The sequence below is a fragment of the Hypanus sabinus genome, chromosome 14, assembly GCF_030144855.1.
Source record: "Hypanus sabinus isolate sHypSab1 chromosome 14, sHypSab1.hap1, whole genome shotgun sequence".
Lineage (NCBI taxonomy): Eukaryota > Metazoa > Chordata > Chondrichthyes > Myliobatiformes > Dasyatidae > Hypanus > Hypanus sabinus.
In genome coordinates this window covers 58952920-58968067 of record NC_082719.1, presented here as the reverse complement: position 1 = coordinate 58968067, position 15148 = coordinate 58952920, and the positions used below count along the sequence as shown (strand labels likewise).

General features: G+C 38.0%; 1 protein-coding gene across 2 annotated transcripts in view; it reads right to left on the bottom strand.

The window, feature by feature from the left end:
• zdhhc2 (zinc finger DHHC-type palmitoyltransferase 2) overlaps positions 1–5736 on the bottom strand; it is a 92340-nt gene extending 86604 nt beyond the window's left edge. Inside the window, exon 1 of one of the 2 annotated variants that reach the window (XM_059989271.1) lies at positions 5437–5736. In XM_059989271.1, coding sequence (XP_059845254.1) covers positions 5437–5560 — 124 coding nt within the window. In that variant the 5' untranslated portion in view covers positions 5561–5736. The remainder of the gene's footprint in view (positions 1–5436) is intronic. The other variant, XM_059989272.1, reaches the window with a different exon arrangement.
• Positions 5737–15148: the final 9412 nt, after the last annotated feature.

Sequence of the window (15148 nt, the reverse complement as noted above, 5' to 3'; positions counted from 1 at the left end):
CCTTTGAGTTTCAACCCCACCCCCATAAAGCAGCTGAAATGAGGAACTGCACTGGTACACAGCATATTTATGGTACACCAAATCCAATGTTTACCATGCAAATCTCCTGCACGGCAAACATCATAGTTCGCTGCAGATAATGAAAAATCAATAAATACACGAGTTGAAAATCTTAAATGTAAACAGAAAATGTTGGCAACACTCAGCTGCTCAGGCAGTATCTGTGGAAAGAAAAGCAGTTAACATTCTTGATCCACAACCCTTCATCAGCGCTAAAACAGTAACTGTCTCTCTTCATGGAGATGCTGCCCAACCCACCGAATGTCTATAGCATTTTCAGTTTTTATTTGTCACACATTCATCTTGTTACAAAAAAGGTAAAACAATCACCAATCTAATAAATTTCTCTCCGATAGTTCTTTCGTAACTTGGAAGTGCATGCACTTGAAGACAACAGAGAGAGAGGGCAGATGCTGAAAACTGTAACAAACACAGAATGCTGAAAGAATTTGGCAGGTCAATCAGCAACTGTGGAGGCAAAAGAAGCAGATCAACTCTTTGGGCAGAGGCCCTGTATCAGAATTGAGAAGGAATAAAAGGTTGCCAGTATAATGCTGACACTGTAGAGAGGACAAACAAAAATAAGAACCACACTTCCTATTCAGTTTGGGTAGCTTACAATCTAATTGTATGAATATCGAATTTTCCCATTTCGGGTAACCAACACCCAGTGCTCTCCTCCCACACCCACTGCCAACCTACTTTTATTTTTCCTCTGTTCACTCCTCCCAGTTCTATAGTACAGCACAGTACAGGCCCTTCGGCCCACAATGTAGTGCCAACCCTTAAACCCTGCCTCCAGTATATTTTCCCCACCTTAAATTCCTCCATATACCTGTCTGTAGAACATAGAACAGTACAATCATTCCTACCTCATTGGTCTCCACCTTTCACCTACCAGGCCTTCTTCCCCTCCCCTCCCTTCATCACCATATTGTTATACTCTGCCAATCTTTCCTGTTTCCTTTCACTTGTGATGCAGGACCTCAAGAGGAAATGTCACTTTTACCATCTGCCACCACAAATGCTAATTGACCCAAACCCTTCCAGTTTTCTGTTTTTACACCATAAGGCAGAGGAGCAGAACTAAGCCATTTGGCCCATTGAGTCTGCTCTGCTATTCCATCATGGCTGATCCTTTTCTTCTAAAATATGTACAGTCTTTTGGACGTGTTTAAATAAAGCAGCATCTATGTATCACAACAGTTTATTTTAGTTTTTAAATAGTTATGCAAAAAAATAGAACAGGTCCAGAGGTTAAAGTCCTGAACTGGAGCAGGGCCAACATTTTGGCGTTACACAGGCTCTAGCTGGGGTTGACTGGATGACTATTTAAAAGCAAAGGAACAGTTGGCAAGTGGAAAGATTTTAAAAGGGTTATTATCAAGAGTCTAGAGGGGGCATATTCCTGTAAGAGTGAAGAGTCGACATACCACGTTCAGGATACCTTGGCAGACAAGAAATATTGAGGCTTTAGTAAGGAAAAGTAATGAAAAATATACTGTACTTAAGGAGCTAGATATAAATGAATCCCTCAATAAATATAAAAAGTGGTATGGACGGCATTATTTTATTCCCTCAGGGTTAGCGAGTCCAATATGAAAGGGCACAGATACAAGAGAGGAAGGGAGAAATATAAAAGAGACCTTAAAATCAGCTTCTTTAAAGAGAATAGCGAGTGCCTGAGATAAGCTGCCAGAGAAAGAGTTTGAGATGTGAAGAATTGCAACATTTAAGAGGCATTTACATAGGAACATGGAGGAGACATGGTTTTGGGCTGAATGCAGGCAAGCAGGACTAGCAGGGAGGATGCTGTGGTCTGTTGGGCCAAAGAGTTCCGGTTAAGATGGCATAGCCAAATGTGTGCAACAGCTTCCCGCTAGTCAAAAAGCTTAAGAAATCCAACTAAAAATACCTTTGCTAAGGTAAATTATGTTAAATGATCGCCGGAAACAGTGAAGGGGGCGGGGCGAGTTTGGGAGAGGAGCTGAGATGGTTTGTTGCAGAATCATTGCAAATGGAGTTCTAATGCCTGTACAGCTGGCCCGAGAGAGAGGTCGGATCACCATGGGCGCTGAGCTGGTTTGAAGAGCTTGAGAATGGCTTTGGACTGGGCGATGAAACCTTGGCCCGGAGTGAGTCACTGGGCAGCATGGTCTAGGCCCGGAGCCTTTCACTGCAGCAGAGCCTGGGTCGTAGCGTGAGGTACAATATGTTGTTTGGACAATTTAAATGCCGGCTCAGATAGACAGAAAGGATAGGTATCAGTCGGGACAAAAGCTGATTTCGCTCTTTCTCCATGATGGTCATCTCCATGAAACTGCCCCGGCTGCTGTGCTCTGTGCCTACTAATTCGATCAACTGATAAACAAGACTTTGGGCCTACTCTGGGGTTCAGATCTGAAATTTCAATTTTGGTTCGGAATGCTGCTGTTCACTCAATTATTTTCCTGATTTGTGTTTTTTTTTTCTCTTGCACATCAAGTGTTGGTCTTTCTTTTTCTTTAATTAGGTTCTTTTGGGTATCTGCTTTGTGGCAACCTGTGAGCAAGCAAATCTCAAGGTTGTATAATTTATACATTCTTTGATAATAAATGTACTTGAACTTCAGCTCATTTCTGTACTGTAATACTGACTCTAATACAAAATCTCAAAATTTTCCAAGCAGTGTCACTGATGATCTACTAGAGACAAAAGTATGAGTTAAAAGATTTGCTTGTAAACTACCAAGATGTAACACACACTTGTAAATTTGTAATGTTTTGATACCAGCTGGTACTAACTGCATCCTAATTATTCTCTAGGGTCTCCTGCTGTTAGTGGAGATTGCAATTTGTGAAGTTTTTTTTAATCATCTGATTTTGATGAAACTCTTGGCAAAAAATTCTACATGCCTGTGATCTGCAAGAAATCAATTGCAGGTTTGACCCAAAAGTAATGGACCTGATCTACTATAACTATTAGGAAAAGGCCAAGCATGCAATGTCCCAAATGGTTATTAATTTTCATCCAGGACTTTTAATACATGTAACAAACCATTTTCGGCTTTATAAAAGTTGTATTCATAATTCACTGATTCTTTTTCTGCTTTGAATACCAAAATTTTTCTCAGTGTTTATGACACTACAATAAATATATTCACCTTCAGTGCTCCTTGCACAAAACATCTCCTCAAAATCATAAATGACATTATTGTGCCTCAAGCAGAAGTTTAATGTATTGCTTGGTTATTGCCAAACCTAGGCTGACATTTCAGTACAGCACTCCTTAGAAAAGTGCCACTTTTTCCAGATGACGTATGCCCTCTCTGATAGATGTTTAATATCCTTTGGTAGTAATGAATGATGAGCTCAGGAGCCTGCCTGAGCTCCTGGACAACGTTTACCTGACAACCAACACTGCTGTGCAACACAGTGCTGAATATTAAACCTTGCCATATACAAACTGGTTGCAATGTTTACAACACAGTAGCAATGACTAGACTATTACCATGAAACATTGTGAGATGCCCTGAGGTCATAAAAATCACAGACTACATATGCTATTTGTAGCTTTTTGATGAAAAAACCCTGTGTTATAGAGGTATTTGTTAAATTTCAAGACTAATGTATTTTGGATTAAGCTCAAAGATTACCCGACTGCAGTGGCTAGCTGCATTTACTACTTTGCCTAGTACTGCATTTCTGCAGTGATGGATTCAGCCACAAGATGCTGCTACAACTGCACGTCAGGAACAATGTAATGCAACAGTGCATTTCTACCAACACCTCCTTGGGTGCCAGCCTTTATACAACACTAAATCATCCAGAACAAAAGTTTCTGGATCCTTATTCAAAACTCAATATACACACATAAATATCATTTTTTCTGATACATTATTTATTCATAAATTTAGTACTTGGCAGTTTCTGAACAATAGACTAGCTAGAGTAAATCTGAATCTGCAAACTGGCCTAGTTTTATTCACTAAAGTAAAACTGTGAAGCATGCCACTTCAGAAACAAAAAATTAAAATGTATATGCTGAAAATAAACAATAAAATCACCAGCTTCATGATATTGCACCGTTTTAAACTAATTTATCTCTTCCTTAAATGCTGTTGAGCCCCTTATGGATTGGCAACAGTTTGTTTAATTTCATTGAGAATTCCATCTTAGAGCAAAACACATACAACAGTACTCTTAGTTAATAAACATCTCATTTTATGGTACATTAAATGAACATTGTACCTCAGCCATTACTGTGAAACAACATTTACCACAAATAAAGTACCAAATTAACTATTTAATTTCAGAAGTTATTTTACAATGGGTATATATATTTTCTATAATAATATGAAGTGCGTATGTAACTTGCATGTCACAAAATAGGCATTTGCTACAAAGATGTGTTAGTATATAACTTGGCAGACACAGAATGCATGATTGTTGGTTTGGCATCTGGTTCTAACTCTAGATGAGCCACTTGGTATCTGAGACACTCTAAATGTAGTCTAATTGATCATGAGACAGGCACCGATTTTATTCACCATTCCAACCTGACCATTTTAAGATGCAGTTTTCCAAGTAAAAATCATGTTTATGCTTTGTCTTAGAAACATATGCGGCATTAGCAGACACTCAACTATCACCGAGTTTTCTTTCAAACGACCGTATTCTTTTCTTTAGATTGAAGCTCCACATAATTGCGTTGGTATCATCTCCAATTTAGTTTAATTCGAAACGAATGTCTATATGGAATTTTACATTATCCAGAATTGCATCGTTACCCCACCCAAACTGTCATGATAGCTATATTAAAACGGAATTAACGAAAATCAGAAAAAAACACCGATTTTGTTCGTTGATTTCTTTCATGTGTCAGTAACAGCGACACAGTTAGAATGTTCTTTGTGTCTCGCTCTTGCATCATTAATTGGGACTTAGTTTTACTCTGCACAGACACCGAATGCAAATTGCACACGTTTGTGATCGGTTATGGGATCTCTGGTCACAACCATTCAAAATGGCCATTGCCTGTTTACAAACAAAACATCGTGGAAAACGAGAGGCTGGGGAGACCACAGAGGGTGAGAGAGGCTCGGGGGAGTGGTAGGAACGCGAACAGAGCGGCGTCTGTGGCGCAGAGTAGGAGAGCCGGGGAAAGCAGGAGGTGAGGCTGGGAAACACGGGGAGAGTGGGCAAGAGAATCTCGAGCATTTGAGGAGAGCGCTTGATGAGGTGAGATAAGGGGAGAGCGGGTGCGAGTGCAAGGTGTGGGGACAGACTGGGATTAGGGGTGGGCGCAGCTGTCTGGCTGGAGTTCTGAGAGGGTGCTGGTCGAGGCTGCTCTCGGTATACCAGTGAGACAAGACGCGCTCTGCCTGGTACAGCTTACCTACACACAGCTGGATGACATAGGCGTAGTAGGACCAGCAGGCGATGAGCCCAATGAAGAGGACAGGCACCCAGTACAAGACTCGCTGGCACCTCCTCAGGGTGCGGGACCGCGACGGCGCCATCTTCTCGCAAGAGGGAGCGCAGTTTCTCTCCAATTTGGTGGTGGCGTCTGCTGTGCGCTCCGATTCCGTGAGACTGAGCGCCGGGCCCGGCACCGTGACGCGTGCTTCACACTGCAAAGCGCAAGCGGGGCTCGGCGCTGTCAGCTGGCACCGTAAGCTCCGGCACGCCGGACATCACATGGCCAGGGCAGACACGAAATACACTCATTTAGCAAGTCTCTCCCTGTTTCAAGTTGCGGAAGCTTCAGCAGTGAACACTGCAAATGAATGATTAAAGTAAGAGCATATTCTCTTAAAAATTGCAACAATACGGACACATTTCTGATTATTAGAAAGAAAATCATGGTTGATAAGTTAATTAGCCACTTTTTTTTCCTGCTGAAGTTTACTGGTAACAAATACAGAGTGCAGTTGATAAATAGAATCGATGGAATTGCATTGAGAGTTGGCTTGGGCTCGAATGCCCCGTTTTACTTTGTAAGAAATTGTGAGAAATAGTATGTCCATAATGGCTGTTTTTGCAAATAGATGAATATTTATAGCGCTTCACAAACAAGAGAAAATCCGCAGATGTTGGAATTTACAGCACTTTTTAATCAATCCCCAAGATTGAAAATAGTATCGTAATAATTCAATGTGGAGGCAATTTGTTCCTCCGTATACTCCACCATTCGGTAAGATCACTTTAATCTCAAAGTGCGTAGGGGTTGAGTTGTGAATTTCTGCTGAAAAACTATAATAGACCTTGGAGCTACCATGAAATGCTTCAAGTTATGTGTTGGCTCTGTGATTTTACTGATGGGCAAGAAGAACCCTAATGCATTTGGTATTTATATTCTTAAAATGTGTAACTTTGTGCAACTTGAGGAAGCATGTGCAATAATTATGTGAAGAAAGTCTACCGGGACGACCCTCTTCGATGGATCACAAATTAGTACTTAGCAATTCCAGGATGCAACAATGGATGGTTTTGCTGTCCCAGCGTGAATGCATAATTGAGTGTTGTTCATCAAGGCAAACTGTTCTTGCTGCCGTGCAGACTGCAATTTTTAGATGACTACCTTCTGGCAGCCAGTTTAGTAAGATTTATTATTAAAATGAGTATACAAACATATTGACAGGTATCTACATATCGACCTACTGCCATTCTGTAACAATTGAACTGTTACAGAGCACGATAGCTTTTTCAGTTCTCTCGGAAGCAACATTCAGGTATGCAAATCTCACATCAATGTGAAAGCCACCTGCAGGAGTTAGGTTTTGATCAAATAACGACCTCCTAGTGATACCAAAAATGACAAGTGGTGTACAGACAAACAAGTAATAGGAAATGTTTTCTTGTAATGGAGGTGTTTGGAAAATAACTAGAGAACATGGGTTTAAGGTAAGGGGAAAATTCTTCTGAATGATCTTTTAGGAAGATTTTTTTCCCACTCGGTAGTTGGAATCTGGAACATGCGGCCCGGGTGGCATGTACTCTATATTTGAAAAATATCCACCTGAAATGGCAAGACAAAAAGAAGACAGGACGAAGGCTGGCCGATGTGATGAGTGGTCAGCATTGAGAAGGTGGGCCAAATGGGCTTGTTTCCGTGCTGTACAATATTGACTAGGGGGAAAAAAGTGCTGTAAATTCTCAATATCTGTGCTTAGAGGCAGTTAACATTCCAAGCTGTTTGTGTTTTGTCAGAACTATGGAAAATACAACAATCATTTAAATTTCACAATCTAGAATAGTATTTTCATACAAAGCTTAAAGTGTTCTTGGTTTTCAAGATATTAAGAAAACTGATAAGAACAATGGTTCTCACTATTCAGTGAGAGATTATATGATAGTTCAAAAATTTGAACCAGAAATATTTTAATTTTTGGCTTGACCCTATATTAGATCGCTCTTCAAGTAAAACTCCTGTCACTAATAAATCGGTCCTACTTTTTAAATCTTTTCTATTTCAATGTGGTATTCTCGACGTGTGACGTTTTTTGCACCCCCAAGAAAAGGAATATTCATATTTCTCTCCGGTTCATCATATGTACTCTCTGATTGACTACTTTTTTATAGATAGAAACTTGCTTCCACTGGTATGATCCTGTGATTATAAGGAGATTGCTTTGTCTGATCATGCACCTGTGCTTCTGGCTTTAAGATTACCTGTTTATTCTGTATCAAATAGAAGTTGGCATTTTAACTTATCATTGTTATCTGATAAAAAATTTCTAAAGTTTTTGGAAAACCATATTTTTTCTTTAAAGAAAATTTGAAAGGAGATACTGCTGGTACTATAGTCTGGGATACTTTTAAAGCATATATTCGTGGAGAAATTATCTTACTCTACCTACATAAAGAAAAAAAGCTGACAAAGAAAGGTCTGACCTAGCAGCGATATTAAAAGATCTTGATCGAAAGTATGCCCTATCTCCAGATCCAAGTATTTATAATAAGCGGATTGAAATCCAATCCAAGTATACTCTTCTGCTGACTTACCCAATTGAACGACAGCTGTTGAGAGATAAAACTCAATTTTACATTGACGGCGATAGAACAGGTAGTTTATTAGCCAATTGCTTAAAATCTTTTACAGTTAATCATTAAATCACAGAAATTTTTAAAGATATTAATGGTTTTTAATGGTACTAAGATATCTGACCATTCTGAAGACTTTTACTTTAAGTTGTATCAGTCTGATTCTTCTTCAGATGATACCTATATGAATGCTTTTTTCAGTAATATCAACATTCCTACATTGTCTGCTGATATCCGAATACAGTTAGATCAGCCTATTTCCAAAGAAGAAGTGGCTGAGGCTATACGTGCTTTACATTCTGTTAAGATCCCAGGACCTGATGGCTTTCCTGGGGAGTTTTATAAAACTTACACTATGTAACTTACACCTTATTTATCCGCTGTTTTATCAGAGTCTTTTAAATCCGGTAAACTGCTTCAATCTTTTTATGAAGCTTTTATTTCTCTTATTCTTAAAAAAATAAAAATCCAGCTGAATGTTCTTCATACAGACCGATTTCTTTATTAAATGTTGATGCAAAAATTTTATCCAAAATTTTAGCTCGAAGACTTGAAAATATTTTACCATCTATTATATCACAGGACCAGACAGGATTTATTAAAAACCATTACTCACATTTTAATATATGTCAGTTATTGAATGTGATATATTCACCATCCAAAAAATATCAGAGTATATATTATCTTTAGATGTAGAAAAAGCCTTCGATAGGATTGAGTGGAATTATCTTTTTAAGACCTTAGAAAAGTTTAATTTTGGGCCTAATTTTATTCTTTGGGTTAAATTAATTTACTTGTCTCCTACTGCTCAGGTTATTACTAACTCTCAATTTTCTAAGCCCTTTAAATTACAGCGGGGAACTAGACAAGGTTGCTCTCTTAGTCCTTTACCTTTTGCTTTAGCTATAGAACCCTTAGCAATAGCATTTTGAGAATCTAAGGACATTTCTGGTATACGAAGGGAAGGTATGATTCATAAAATTTCGTTATACGCTGATGATACTTTACTTTTTATCTCTAACACTGTAACTTCTTTACCGACGGTCCTTTCTTTAATTTCCCAGTTTAGTTTCTTTTCAGGATATAAGCTGAACTTGCATAAAAGTGAGCTATTTTCTTTAAATGACCTAATGTCATCAAATGCCAAACTTCCATTCCAAGTAGGTGTAACAATTACTAAAAACTTCAAGAATTTATTTAAAGAAAACTTAAACCCCTTATTGAATTATGTGAAAAAGATGCTTTCTAAGTGGTCTCCTCTTTCTTTATCCTTAATTGGCTGAATTAATTTGATTAAAATGAAGATTCTTCCTAAATTTTTATATCTTTTTCAGGCTTTACCTATTTTTATTCCTAAGACCTACTTTGATTCTTTAGATTCAATTTGAACATCTTATATTTGGAATAATAAACAAGCTCATTTAAGTAAAGTTTACCTACAAAGAAATAAAGAGATGGGTGGATTAACCTTGCCCAATTTTAGGTTTTACTATTGGGCTGCCAATATAAGGAATATTACTTTTTGGTCCTATTATATTTATCGTAAAGATTGCCCATCATGGGTCTCCTTAGAAGTTAATTCTGTAAAAAAAATTCCTCTATTATCTCTTTTCTTGGATCATACCCTTCTTTTTCAGCAAATAAAACAACAGATAACATAATTGTTAAGCAAAGTTTAAGGATCTGGTCTCAATTTAGAAATTTTTTTGGTTTAGCAAATTTTTCGTTATCATCTCCCATTCTCCTTAATTATTTTGATTATTCCTTCCATGACTGACAAAAGTCTTTAAAGATTGGGATGAACTAGGTATTAAATGTTTTTGGGACCTGTTTATCTCAGGATCTCTTGCTTCATTTGACCAATTGTCAACTAAATTTGCACTGCCAAAAACACATTTTTACAGATACCTTCAAATTAGAGATTTCTTATGTTCCCAATTAACTACTTTTCCTACAGGTCCTGATAAAAATTTACTGGATGATCTTTTAAATTTAAAACCTTTTGTTAATGTTTCTATTACCAGTATGTATAACTTGTTGATTGATTCTAGACAAGACTTTTTAGATAAAATAAAAAAAGCTTGGGAGGATGACCTAAATTGTCAGATTTCTGATGAAAGATGGAATAAAATTCTTAAACGGGTTAATAAATCATCTTTCTGTGCCCGTCATTCTGTTCTACAATTTAAAGTGGTTCATAGAGCTTACATTTCTAAACAGAAGCTGTCCAGTTTTTATCCGAACATTTCTCCATTTTGTAATAAATGCAACTCTGCTGATGCCTCTTTAATTCATATGTTTTGGTTTTGCCCTAAAATTGAAAAGTTTTGACGGGAAGTATTCCATACCTTCTCACAACTTCTTAGGGTCCAATTTGACCCAAATCCCCTTACTGCCTTGTTTGGTATTATTGCAAATGAAGATATAACTTTAAATACTCCTAACCTATAGGTTTTAGTTTTTACCTCTCTTTTAGCAAGGAGAGCAATCTTGCTTAAATGGAAGGAGTCTACCCCTCCTACACACCTTCAATGGCTACGTGATATTACGTCTTATTTAAATTTAGAGAAGATTCGTTGCTCAGTCTTAAATTCAAAACAATCCTTTTATGATATCTGGGGACCTTTCCTAAATTACTTTTCCAATTTATAAAGTTTAAGAGTGCACAGACTTTTATGTATATTTCTATCTTCTTAAGCAAATGGTTTTTTTTCTAATTGTCCATTATCGTCCATCAGCTTTTTTCTTTCGTAGTTGGTAGGGAGTTGACTTTTGTTTATATACAAAATTTCTTTTATGATGTATGACCTATCTTTAAATTTTTGATTACAGAGTGGTATACCTTTATGTGATATGCTATAACATTTTGATCAATTTTATTACAATATAAATGTACACAATTTATGTTGAAATGTATCAATGTGTTGCACTCTAAATCTTGTTTTTTCTTCTAAATAAAAATATTGTAAAAAAAAAATTTGAACCAGGTCTTTCAGAAGTTGTCAGGAAATATCTAGATAAAAGTAAGTGTTGGGAATTTAAAACTACCTTCTGCAAATAGCACTTTAAACTAGTTTAATTGCATATTTTAAATTGAGACTTAAGGATATTTTAACCTAAGATATCAAGGATTTCAACAAAAGTTTGGAATTTGGTGTTAGATCACAAATCAACCATGGCTTGAAGAGCTAAATTAAAACATATACAAATGACAGCATTCCATTATATATTTGCGAACTTTACCAGTTCATGACATTTCAATCATACATGTGCATGGATCCATCTGTGGACCTCCATTGCATATAGCTTTTGACCATGTAGAAATTACTTTTCTAACCTTTACGTCTGAAGTGGGCAACTTAACATTTGCCTATAAAGAAATTTTGCCAATCAATTTATTAATTTCTGTCATTAACTTTCATTTCGTGTACTTTGCCTTCAGCTAGTAATTTCTTAAGGACATTAAAATTTGTTTTCTATGTCTCTATAAAAATACTTGTATTTTCCTTTAACTTTACCTTGTTTATGTTTCAAGAAAATTCACTCAGACTTATTGTGCATAATTTAACCTTTAAAACACTTCTCAGCTTTCTTCCTTCAGCTGAAAGATGTTTAGTCACTTAGTCTTAACTAACAATTCAGCAGTGTACGCAAGCGGAACTGGTGTATAATTTCATTGTCTGTCTTTCACTTCTCTTCAATATTGGCATTTATATTTTCCAAACTTCTGAAAGCTAAACTTCTTTTTGAGTGCTGACATGATGTCACAAATGGAAAATTCCACAAGATGCTGGGAAGGTTCCCAGGTGATACACAGATTTCTGCGCATCTCACACAGTCCTGAGAAGTGACCTCACATATGTAATCAATAGAATTGAAAAGCACTGCATTAAGTGAAATATTAAGATCTTGATCATGTATCATCAGCGTTGGAGTGAACATATGCCGCTTAATGGTGTGCTGATCATGAAACATGCAAAGGTCTATCATAATGAACTGAAATGTGAAGTTAATTGTGAATATTCAGCAGGCTGGTTGCAGAAATTTAAGAAAAGGCTTGGCATTAAGTTTTTAAAATGTCTGCAGATCACGAAAATCTAGCACCAGAACAAATCTATGATGCTGATCATTGTTATACCTTACATATGAAATTATAAAAGTGTTGGCACGTGGCCTAGTGGATAAGGCATCGGTCTAGTGATCTGAAGGCCACTGGTTCGAGCCTCAGCTGAGGCAGTGTGTTGTGTCCTTGAGCAAGGCACTTAACAACACATTGCTCTGCGATGGCACCGGTGCCAAGCTGCTTGGGTCCTACTGCCCTTCCCTTGGACAACATCGGTGGTGTGGAGAGGGGAGGGCTTGCAGCATGGGCAACTGCTGGTTTCCCATACAACCCTGCCCAGGCCTGCGCCCTGGAAACCTTCCAAGGCGCGAATCCATGGTCTCGCGAGACTAACGGATGCCTATATATAAAAACTTTAAAGTATCACTGATGAAAATCTAATATTGAACAAATCTACAATGCTCTGTTTTTAAACCTTACTTAAAACCCAAAACAGTAAAATACAAACCCAGTGTACTGTAACCTTTTAATCAAAACACGACATCTTAGGTGGAGACTGGATGTTGTTTATTGTTAACAGCTGATTCAGGTATTCTCCTGGTGTTGCTGAGCTGCTTTTGTTATCTTGCACATATTATATTTTTATTATATCAATTGTATGTAATAATTTTTACTACTAAGTGTGATGAACAAGTGTAAGACTGCTTATTGGTAGCACATGAATTCAGGGACGGAAATGATGGTGATCATTATATATTCCAAAATCTGAAAAATCCAAAACCTAAAGCACTTTGGCCCCAAGCATTCGGATAAGGGGTACGCAACCTGTATACTTCTGGCAAATGTTGGAGTGCAGGCAAGTCCAGAAGGATTTCATCATAGGGTCTTGAAGGAAAATGTAAGTAAACGCTGAAGGGTTGCATTTAATTGTACAAAATTACTTAGATTTCTGTAAAGTTATAACAGATTGAAAAATAGCAAATGTAACTCCCTTATTCAGAAAAAGGAGACATAAACCAGAATAGACTAGTTCATTTAAGTCACAGACAGAATATTAGAAGATACTGAATTATAGTAGGACACTAAATAGAAAGGAAAACTTATTTGGTCAATTTACTGATGTTATCTGGGGGGAAAATAGCATGATGTGAATAAAGAACTGGATGAAATATCTTCAAAAGGCATTTTATCAAATATATCAAAGGTTATTGTGAAAAATAAAATCTGATGGTACTGGAGGTAATGTCTCAGCCTAGGACAGAAGATGGAACAGAAGATATAAATATGTTCTTGTTGGCACAATGTAACAAGTGATTTGCCACAGGGGTTGGTGGTGGGTCTCAATTTACAATTTTCACATGACTGGGATGAAGGAATGAAAGAAGTTTAGACAATTTACTGATGACATAAGTGAAAGCAGAGAAGTAAAAGACATTAGGAGGCTACAGAAGAACGTAAGTGGGCAAAGATCTGGCAAATAGAGTGTAATTGAAGAAAATATGAAATTGACCATTTTTCAAGAAAATATCCAGTCCTGGCAATATTATTGTAAATTTTGTTTAAGCAACACACACAAAATGCTGGTGGGACACTGCAGGCCAGGCAGCATCTATAGGAAGAAGTACAGTCAATGTTTTGGGCCAAGACCCTTCGTCAGGACTAACTGAAGTAAGAGATTTGAAAGGGGGAGGGGGAGATCCGAAATGATAGAAGAAGACAGGAGGGGGAGGGATGAAGCCAAGAGCTCAAAAGTTGATAGGCAAAATGGATACAGAGCTGGAGAAGGGAAAGGATCATGGGACGGGAGGCCTAGAAAGAAAGGGGGAGGGGAGCACCAGAGGGAGATGGAGAACAGGCAAGGAGTGATTGTGAGAGGGACAGAGAGAGAGAAAAAAAGGGGGGGAATAAATAAGTAAGTGATGGGCTAAGAAGTGGAGGAGGGGCATTAACCGAAGTTAGAGAAACCAATGTTCAAATGCCATCAGGTTGGAGGCTACCCAGATGAAATATAAAGCGTTGTTCCTCCAACCTGAGTGTGGCTTCATCTTGACAGTAGAGGAGGCCATGGACAGACATATCAGAATGGGAATGGGATGTGAAATTAAAATGTGTGGCCACTGGGAGATCCTGCTTTCTCTGGTGGACAGAGCAAAGGTGTTCAGTGAAACGGTCTCTCAGAAAAGTCAGCTTCTGTAAATTCTGTTTGTACTCTTTTGGGGTTAACATCTTTTCTACAACAGAGTTACAAAAAGTATTTCTAGTAATTTCTCCCCCTCATCCTTCCTTTGTTTTTCCAGACATTCTAGTTACCGTCCTACCCCTTTTCTGCTCAGCTGCCCCTCATCTCCTTCTAGTTACCCTCCAACTTCTCTTTTTTCCCTATGGTCCACTGCCCTCTCCTATTAATTTCTTCTTCAGCCCTTTACCTCTCTCACTTATCCTTTCCCAGCTTCCCTACCTTTCACCTCATCTGGTCTTATCTATCATCGGCTTGTACTCCTTCCCCTTCTGCCACATTATTTTGCCTAACGTTCCAGTCATGAGGGATTGCAGCCCAAAATCTCAACTGTTTATTACGCTCCCTGGATGTTGCTCAACTTGTTGAGTTCTTCCAGTATTTCGTATGTATTGTCCAGTACTCCAGATGCAGCCTCACCAGTATCTTGTATAAGTGGTTCATTCTGTATCGACTCCCATGATTGACAGCATGCCAAACACTGTTTTCACCACTTTGTCTGTTTGTGATGTCACCTACAAGGAACTATGAACTTCCTCTGCTTTTCTACATTCTCCAGTGCCCTACCTGTGCAAGAATTTCACAGGTCAACCTAGGCCGATGTGAGAGCATCCTTCCTGATGATGATCTAATGGAAAGTACTGGGCCCAGATAGGGTACCTGGCCGAATACTAAACACCTGTGTTGATCAACTGGCTGGAGTGTTCATCAATATCTTTAACATCTCATTTTGGCAGTCTGAGGCAGGCTTCAGTTAGACCAGTG